The sequence below is a fragment of the Juglans regia genome, chromosome 4 (assembly GCF_001411555.2).
Source record: "Juglans regia cultivar Chandler chromosome 4, Walnut 2.0, whole genome shotgun sequence".
Taxonomy (NCBI): domain Eukaryota; kingdom Viridiplantae; phylum Streptophyta; class Magnoliopsida; order Fagales; family Juglandaceae; genus Juglans; species Juglans regia.
Window position 1 is genome coordinate 33,258,663 of NC_049904.1, and position 10,025 is coordinate 33,268,687.

A 10,025-nucleotide genomic window follows, 5' to 3' on the forward strand; every position below is an offset into this window, starting at 1 on the left:
TAGATTCGGTCTTAATTGCAAATGAAGTTTTGGATGAACGACTCAAATCTTGAGAACCCAATTTACTTTGCAAATTAGACATGTAGAAAGCCTATGATCACGTCAATTGGAAGTTCCTACTTTATTTACTTACAAGATGTGACTTTGGGGATAAATGACAAATGGGTAGAGTTTTGCATCTCTATAGTTCGATTCTCTATCTTGGTGAATGGCTCACAGGTGGGTTTCTTTGACTCCTCCCGTGGTTTGAGACAGAGGGATCCGCTCTCTCCTTTACTTTTTTTTATTCGTCATGGAAGCTCTATGGTGATTATGGTTCCATCAATATTTCTCACCTACCTTTTGCTGACGATACTCTTATCTTCCTTGGAGCAAATCTCGGGCATATTGTGGTGGGCGACAACTAATTGGTCTGGTCTGTTTTTTGTTGGGGAGTAACTTGATGAAATTCAACCAAGCCCTGTTGGGTAAATGGTTGTAGAGGTATTGACATGAAAGGGGGGGCTGTAACGACCTGGGCCAATAATTCTTAAGTCAGAATATTGATTATTTTTATTGGGCCTAAATAATATTTAATGGGCCATATTGGATAAGCTCACGAATGATAAATTATTAAGGTTGATTAGGAGTTTTAATTAGGCTTAATAACTAGGTAAAATCCCATTTATTATTTATTGAACGAGTTAAGCTCATTTTAGAATTTAAATATCGGCCATTAGAAGTTTATTTCAATTTAAAATTATCACTGATTGAAGTCTTCTACACAGTTTTAGTCATTGTCAATCCTACATTGAATGAACTGCTAACTCATGTTTTCAAATTCAAACTCTCTTCTTAGATGATCACGATTGAGTGTTCAGCAGATTAGTATCACTACATGTATTAACTGAGTCCAATTCAAACTCGTCGGCACTCTCTCCCAAATCTCTCTATAAATACATCACTTCCGTGTGTTATTTGGGGAAAAAACCATAAAACTTCATAAGTGCAGCGGCCGAGCCCATAAAAGGAAATCAGCTGCACCCCGAAAATATCGGATTAGTGTTACAAGGTAAGCAGCTTGATCATAAATTAGGATTAACATATGTTAGCTAGTTATATATATTATTATTAAAGCCAGTTCATTGGAAGCCAGTGTTTATGTACTACGCAGTCATGATATTTGTAAGTACGCCATTCATTATGTTTCATTCTGCATATTATAGTTTATGTATGTATTATGCGTCTCATGCATCTCACGTTGCATAAAACACGTAAGTTTTCATAAGATCAAGTGTAAGATAAGTTCAGAGCAGTTAATCAGATGGCCGCTTAGATGCATGGTACCAATGCGATTTATGGGTGGATGTGAAAGCCACAGAGCTAAGCGTGCTCTACCATAGTATGCTAGAATACTATTAGTGTCTCCCCTTGCAGCCACGGGATGTGGGGCTGGTGCACAATCTTGCATACAGGGTTAAGTGTGTTGGCCAGCAAGATAAGTATGATAAGTCAGATAAGATATGGCAGACAAAAGCTCATTCAAAAGTAGCTTTTTTTTGTATGGATAACATCTCTGGACAAGATCCTCACCACAAATAATTTAAGGAAACGCCGAGCAATAGTGTTGGACTGGTGTTATATGTGTAAGAAGAATGGTGAATCGATCATTTGTTTTTATACTGCAAGGTGGCCAGGACCATGTGAGATGATTTTTTAGCGAGAATTGGCTTGTCATGGGTCATGCCTCTTAGATTGGTGGATTTCCTTGCAAGTTGGAGAGGTCTTCAAGGCAACTCACAAGTGGCAGCAATCTGGAGAATGGTTTCTATATGTATGTGTTGGTGTATTTGGCAAGAGAGAAATGATAGAAGCTTCGAAGACCATGAGAGAACAATGGATGAGCTTAAAGTTTTCTTTTTTAGAACTTTGTTCTTATGGGCGAGGGCGATTGTTCGTAATGGGCTGAATGCCCATGATCTTCTACTTTCGATTGTAAACTCTAATTAGGTTATTCTCATGTATACTCCTGATGTACTTGGGCTTTGCCTACTTCTATGAATACTACTTCTTAATTACCTATCAAAAATAAACCGAAGCAATGGTCATTGACAATTAGTTGATGGCCTCTGTTAGTTTATTATGCTAGGAACTTGCTGTTGATTTTAGTTTTAGGCTTTTAGCTTTGCTTGCTGTGTGATTTCTTCGTTTACTAGCTTTTTCAATCCTTTCTGCCGGAATGGCAAAATACTTGCTGATCTGAACTGGCTTGAGGATATATGTCACTTGTCTTCTGTATGAGCATAATTTATCACGTGTTATCTTTAGTTACTGCCACAAACTCTTCCTATAGTCTCAGATGGAGTAATATTTGATTGTACTTATTATTGTCATCTTTCCATACATTGATTCTCTGAAAATTGATTTGACTGGCTAGACTTACAGTGTGCTTGTTGGTTAGTTTGAACTTGGACAGTGTTGTTGCATTGAAATTCCTTTTTGGGCTTCCTGATGATATGCATGGGACTGATGGCTTTTCTGAAGAAAATATTAATTACATCCAAGAAATGATTACTTTATTGAATTCAAAGATCACTGCTGATGACCATGCAGCCACCTCTGACGTGGACACCTCTTTGTATCGGGTATAGTTAAATTTAAAATTAGCTTTGCTTACGTTCTTTACTTTTCCTCTTGGCTGCTTGTTTACTACCTGACTTCACCAATACCTTATCATTTTTTGTAGGCCACAGAGTCTGCTAAGACATTGTTGTTAATGTTGCAGAAGCCTACTGGTTCTGTTAAGGTGGATGATATTTTTTCTAGTAAAAATGTTCTTTTGTTGCCAAATTATGTTCATGGTTCATCAAAGATATATCGGATATCTGATGGCAGTGCTGAAAAGGATGATGATTATCTTTACCTAGGACTAGGAGACAAGTTCCCGTGGGAATGTCCTGATGATAGATCATCACAGACAGCTTTTCCTGGAAAGAGAAAAGTTTCTTCAGTGGACGGTCTGAGTAAACGTGCTAGAGGAGAAAATTCACCGGCTGAGCTTGTGGCCCAAGGTGCATTTCCACGGGGATTGGGACCGTCTAATGCCCCTTCTGGTTCTACTCGCAGGGACAACTTCAGGGGGCGGAAGCCAAATACCAGCAGGCCACCATCTATGCATGTGGATGACTATGTTGCAAGAGAAAGAAGTATAGATAATACTAGTAATTCTAATGTAATAGCTGTCCCACGAGTTGGATCTACTGGTGGAAGGCCGCCCTCAATACATGTGGATAAATTTATGGCCTTAGAAAGGGAACGCCAGAATCCAATGGCAACAATTGTTGGGGAGGCAGCAGCACTTGGGAAGAATGTAGGTCCTGAGAATGGCACAGATTTGGAGAAATTCAAGTCTAAGCAATTGAAAACAGAGCTAGATGATGAACTTCAGGGAATTGATATAGTTTTTGATGGAGAGGAGTCAGAATCTGATGACAAATTGCCCTTTCCTCAGCCAGACGATAATCTACAGCAGCCTGCCCCACTCATAGGGGAGCAAAGTTCTCCCCGCTCTATTGTTGAAGAGACAGAGAGTGATGTCAATGAAAATAGCCAATTTTCTCACCTGGGTACTACAATAGCATCTAATGTTGATGAAAATGCCCAAAGTGAGTTTTCTTCACTTATGTCAGTCTCGCGTCCTGAAATGCGATTGACTCGAGAACCAAGTGTTTCTTCAGATAAGAAGTATTTTGAGCAGTCCGATGAGACAAAAAATGTTTTTCCAGTTAAGATCTCAGGCAGGTTTGATTCTGCAGCAGCAACAGGTAGTTCTGGTTTTCCTGCCTCTGTTTACAATGGTTCGTCAGCATCATCTTTGCAATTGCCACTGGAGTCTAGGATGACTCCGCAAAAGATTTATGCAAATAACAATCCACAAATTCCTTTTAATGTGCCTGGGGCTATGGGATCTCAAGGACTTTATGACCAGAGATTTCCTCCAAATCAACCTCCTTTACCTCCAATGCCGCCACCTCCAACAATCTTGCCTGTTATATCTCAGACTTCTGATGTACTTCCTATTCAATCATCGCCATTTATTAACTCTGTAATGGATGTACAGCAGTCACTTCCTGGAGCCTTCCAAGTAAGAGAATTTCCGCCCCTCATTCACAAATTTTGCAGCAGCATTGCTGTCTACTGCTTTATTCTTAATCTGCATTTATGTAATTACATGTCCTTTTCTTCTTTTCAGGTTCAGTCAGATTACCTATCCACCTTTAACAACAGTTCAGCAACATTTTTATCTTCCCTTCCCATGCCAGATTCCAAGTATTCAAGGACTTCCATCCCTTCTCCCAGATCTGCTAGGCCGCCTCCACCACTTCCTCCTACACCACCTCCATATTCATCTAGCCCCTTTAATTTAGGATCTACTAAAACTTCTACCTCACCATCCTCACTATACAATCCAACAAGTGTTGGAACATCTTATCTACCACCTCCCTTGATGCCATCCGCAAGTTTCAGTCGACCAGCTTCGATCCCCATCACTCTTTATGGAAGCACAGCAAGTCAGCAGCTCGGCGAGAACCCACCAAGTATCTTGCAGAGTCTTGCCATCCCTCAGCCGTCGATTCCAACATTACATTCCATAGCCCAGTTGCAGCCATTACAACCCCCTCAGCTTCCACGTCCTCCACAGCCGCCTCAGCATCCTAGGCCATCGATTCAAGCTTCACAGCAGTTAGAACAAGGAGTGCCTTTGCAAAATCAAATTCACATGCAAGCGCATCCACTGCAGATGCTGAAACATTCACAAATGTCTCCCATCAATTCCTATTACCAATCTCAACAGCAGGAATTTTCACATGCACAACAGCAAGTGGAACTTGTTCAACAGCCAGTTTTACATGAGCAGGGGGATGTTGCAATCCACCAGCTACAAGATCCAGGAATGTCATTACATGAGTACTTCAAATCTCCAGAAGCTATTCAGGTATTTTTATGAATAATCCATGGGAAAGAATTCTACATATGTAGTTATTAGTATTGCTTTTGTTCATTCTAATCATTGCTAATCCCCTTTCATGGCAGTCTTTATTAAGCGATCGGGATAAACTCTGCCAGCTTCTGGAACAGCATCCTAAACTAATGCAGATGCTTCAGGTATATGGTTTTATTTCAATGATTTATGCTTCCCATCTTTTGGCTTTCTTCTACCATGGAAGTGTTCATTTCTCGTCACAACAAAAAAGATACAAGTATTAAATGTTAATCATGCTTAGGTTTTTCTCTTTTTACGACCCGTGTACATGGGCTATAACTATTGCTATCAATAAACGTTCTTGCTTACCTACTAAAAAAAACAAAAAAGATATAAGAATAATATAGTTCCTGTGTTAAACAATAACTTTATTTATACATAATTTAGGTCTGTTCTCCTAGTTATGTGTTCTTTGGTTGATAATTACAAGAGGAAGCCAAGGTTGGAAGTTTTCTCTCACCCAAAAAATTATGAATATTAGTTTCCCTTTTTTCCTAAGTTTCTGGTGTCATGCCACAGGACCATTTCCACCGTCGTTTCTAGTTCATTGCATTTTTTATTGGAGTATGAATTAGCCTTTTTGTATTTTCCGTTTTATGCACATTAACATTACATGTTTTGGTTTCTTTGGCAGTATGTTACTGTCATTCTTTTTTTCACTTCAGCTTAGGTTGGCCTTGAAAAGCCTCGACCCACACCTAGACATCTTTTTCATTTAAAAATCCTCACTTATGGTTTTACTGATCAAAAAATAAAATCTTCACTTATGGTGGTAGAAAACAATGGTTACATCAGAACACCTTGGGGGATACAAAAATATCATCAAAGCCCAAAACCAAGGTGTGGAAAAGCCTATATCCTCTCTGATCTATTCCAAAAGCAAAATTTGTTTACAATGCATGTAAGGAATTCTCGTTCTGTCGACTGGAAAGGCTCCTCGTACCTCTCTCGGCAACTCATCCCATTGATTGCAGTCTCGTGATACGTCACTCGCTCCCAATTTAGCCAAGTAATTCACCACTTGGTTCACTTCTCAAAAGACATGGCTGATGAGGATATCACAAAATCTTCCGACTATAGTGACTTGGTCCCATGGGTCCCGAAGAAACCATGGGATACAACCTTGTCCATTTAGCTAATCTACTACCACCCTAGAATCTGATTCCACCTCTATGGATAACAAGTCCTGCTGCCTGCACAACATTAAACCATCCAAGAGCCATCTTACCTCTGCCTTTGAGTTTGTCTGTCCCCTCCCCCCATAGAAGTGTGAGAAAGCCATCACAACGTGCCCTTCTCATTCCTCACTATCCCATTCCCTCCACGCATTCTATAGCTTCCAATGCAATAACCATCAACATTTGAGTTTAAATGGCCCATGCCAATGCAGCACCTTTATATGCTTGGTGTCCTCGCATCAATGAATGGAATTTCAAGCTGCTGTAGCCCTAAAATATCTGAGCTATGAAGGGACTTTATTTTCTTTTTATGACTAGCATATAACTGTCATTCTGATGCTTAAATTGGTGGCTTTTGTGGTTCAACAGGAAAGGTTGGGTCAGCTATAGCACACGGTAGAGGAATTAAAAGATGAGCTCTTACCTGTTGTGGGTATACTTCAGACCTGGAAACTACTGGTCCGAGTATGTATGAAGTCATTGCCCCAACAGTCATTGATGTTCTTTCGATCATGTCTAGTCTGCTAAATTTTGTCTCAGTAATGTACCATATACATGTATTCTTTCATCTTAATATTAATTAAATTGCCTCCGAATCATCTTATTTTCAATGGGAAAAGCTTTTCATGTATTTTGTCTACAGCTGAAGATGTGGCTTTTGACAAGAAAGGTGGAGGTACTAGTTGACAAATTTGTCTACTTGAAACGGGTTTATTTCGTAGATGTTTGTTGTTTTGAGATTGTAGAGAGCAACATTGCTATCATTAACTCGATGTATATAGAAAAACCTCATCACTTTCCGTTCGATGTGATTGACGCAGAAGTCAGTTTATTGACTCATGAGCCTTACTTAGTTCGTGAAGAATTGGGGATAGGTTGCGAATTTAATTAGAGTGAATGTTTGGCTTCATCCCCGAATTTGTGGACTTGTGTTGGTCTTGTTTTAGTGAATTTTACTTTGGCCTCTCTGTAAGAAAACGTAGTGCTCGTGATTGTGTTCTGGAGGAAGTACCAAAATTAAATAAATAAATTCCCCCCTCCCATCTATATTTCTTAAAAGAGTAAATAATTAATGTCGTCATTATTGCAAATGATATGAGAATATCTTTTGTGCTGTCAAAAATAAGAGATTCTAAATATAATTAGGAATTGCGTAAACGTCGCGTAATCGCTTTAAAAAAGAGCGTGGTTGACTATTAAAAAATTAATTTTTTTAATGTGGATTTTATATTTTATTCATTTCTTTCAAAATAATTATGTAATGTTTGCGTAATTCACAATTATAAATATCTATTTTCAAAAAATATATATCGGCTTTCTTCACTATTGATTGACTTACTCTCTGTCCAGAAGAAAAGATTGAGTTGCTCACTATCTCATAGAATCATGGTATTCACATCGTAAAATACAAGTTGCATGATCCCAGAAGCCCATGATCCGAGAGACTGTTCGTTACGAATTTAACAACCGACTAATGAGACATTCCTCCTTAAGGAACTTGTGAACGTGCCTTGCGCGCAATAAAATGTCGGCCATAAATGAAAACAGATAACACCTTTCTCCTCGGTCCTCCGTCGTATCATGAAATAATCTAACACAAGGAAGATATTGAAGACAGAAGAAAAAAGTATATGCAGGAAAATAAAAAATGCAACGACTTGATACCCAGAAGTCGTAAATATGCATGCTCCATCTAGCATCAGCACATTTAATCCAAATAAAAAATAACATAGGGTAGTTTTTATTATAAAAGCCTCGCACATTGATGCGACAGCTTACGATCATGACTAATCAGGAACTCCGATAGCTCATTCGATTTTTCTACGGATAAGTATTAACACACAAAATTGTCTGGAAAAAAGAAAAGTTAGAAGTGAGCTATTATGTAAAGAAAAGTTAGAATTTTAAGGAATTCTACAACATGGAAACTCATTTTTCGTAGGGAGGACGTCAAATAGTAAAATCTCAGGGATTGGAGGGTGGAAATCAAGAACCAATTAAGGGGAACCATATCAAGCGATGGTGCTTAATTTATTCTCAAATGTCTGCCATTGGAAGAAACTTTAAATGAGAGTCTCGAGGCTATTGCTTCCCTTATGACCCTCAATATCTCCGCCATTATCGCTGTGGCAAATCACCGACACCTCTTATCAGCCTACGGCGGGGGCCGTGATATTACACCATCTGTTGTCCTCAACGGCGCCAGAAAATCCCAACTTGTCATGCACTTGCATGTGCATGGGGGTGCAAATATACGCATTTCCAAGCCATTCCCCAATACAACCATGTGTCCTTGATCAACAGACGTAAACCCCTTCCACTCGTGTGCATTGGGCTGCATAAACGTTCCCAGTACCCCATCATATATCTCAGTTGTCACAAGAGCATTCTCTCCAACTGAACTCCACCGCCCCTCCCTCCTCTTCTCCTCCCAGTCAGAGAGAGAGAGAGAGAGAGAGGGCCTTTCATGAAGCATATGCAGTCTGAGGCAGTTGGTCATGATGGAGAGCGGATGGAAACCAAAAGTTGATCATATATCTCCAAATTGTCCACGTTGTGGTTCTTGCAACACAAAATTTTGCTACTACAACAACTACAGCTTGACACAACCAAGGTACTTTTGCAAGGGCTGTAGAAGGTATTGGACTAAAGGTGGATCCCTCAGGAATGTACCCGTCGGCGGCGGCTGCCGGAAAAACAGAAGGGGGAAGTCCTTAAGGTTATCCAGTACTGATGGTGTCCAGTCAAGAAGTTTGTCTAATGGGAATCTCCGACATGGTCCATTAATGGGGAATTCCTTATTGGTTGAGTCCACTAGCTCGTCACTGATGAACGATGGTTCACATATTGACCTTGCACTTGTTTATGCAAAGTTTTTAAATCAAAAGCCGGATTCCAAGACAGGGTTTGAGTTGCCGGAATTTCCTAGTGATTTCGATTCAAGATTGGAGTCTTTGAGTATATCAAACACTGATATGAGCTCGGGCACTCAATTAGTGGAAGAAAATTGTTTCTTTGAATGCCAGCTTACTCTTTCTCATGAACTTTCTGTTGAAAGTTTTCCAAGTGCCAATAACCAGATGTACTTTTGTGGATCAGCTTCCCCTATTCAGAAGCATGATCAAGCTGATAGAACTGAACAATCTATGAAGTATAACACAAGCAATTATGGGTTGCCACCGTTGCCAGGAGAAGACATTATAGCCTCTGATCAAGAAGTAGTGTGGTCGAGTTCTCAAATGATGTTGAATCATAACTTTGAAGCAGCACAACTGCCAGGGCTCGGATCCGGAGCACAAGACCCAAATCCAATGATTTCTAATTGGATCAGCCCGTTCGATTTGTAAAGTGATCATGCAACTTTCTCGCGGATATGAGGAATATGATTTTCATCGTTGTTATCTTATTTTACATTACTCTATAGTTATAATTATGTCTAGATATAGGATGGGAAAACCACAAACCACCGTACTGAAATAATCCATAAAGGTAAGACAATCTTATAGCCAAGTTCCTTATCTATTCGCAAAGTGGTAGTACACGAAGTTACATATATTTGATTATTTTCTCTCAAAAGTCGAGTACTGGATAATGTATGCCTTTTTTCCCCTTCTTTTTCATTTTGGAAGTGTTTATTATATACGTGGGTCTAATCGTTAATAACAGTACAATATATTTGTAATTATGAAGGCATAAACAATCTCATTTATTATTTCATCGATCTAATTAATTAGAGATCTTTCCAAGTAATATTGTGTTATAAATAGTGACAACTAGTTAGAACTATACACATGTCAAGTGGAGAAAAAGGAAGCAGTTAAAGA

General features: G+C 39.2%; 2 protein-coding genes across 3 annotated transcripts in view; both read left to right on the forward strand.

Annotated features, from left to right (window-relative positions):
* The window catches only part of LOC109013523 (protein virilizer homolog), a 29,679-nt gene extending 22,640 nt beyond the window's left edge, over positions 1–7,039 (forward strand). Inside the window, exons 24-29 of one of the 2 annotated variants that reach the window (XR_001999593.2) lie at positions 2,441–2,624; positions 2,726–4,123; positions 4,232–4,975; positions 5,074–5,145; positions 6,571–6,666; positions 6,845–7,039. Coding sequence is in view for 1 of the 2 variants with exons in the window: in XM_018995644.2 (XP_018851189.2) it covers positions 2,441–2,624; positions 2,726–4,123; positions 4,232–4,975; positions 5,074–5,145; positions 6,571–6,591 (2,419 nt within the window). In the remaining variant the exon portion in view is untranslated. Of the gene's footprint in view, positions 1–2,440; positions 2,625–2,725; positions 4,124–4,231; positions 4,976–5,073; positions 5,146–6,570 lie in introns of both variants that reach the window. The other variant, XM_018995644.2, reaches the window with a different exon arrangement.
* A 1,178-nt stretch (positions 7,040–8,217) lies between these two features.
* Positions 8,218–9,808, forward strand: LOC109013612 (dof zinc finger protein DOF3.5-like). The gene has a single exon (XM_018995758.2). The coding sequence runs from the start codon at positions 8,700–8,702 to the stop codon at positions 9,546–9,548; it is 849 nt and encodes a 282-aa protein (XP_018851303.2). The 5' UTR covers positions 8,218–8,699; the 3' UTR covers positions 9,549–9,808.
* The last annotated feature ends 217 nt before the right edge of the window (positions 9,809–10,025 follow it).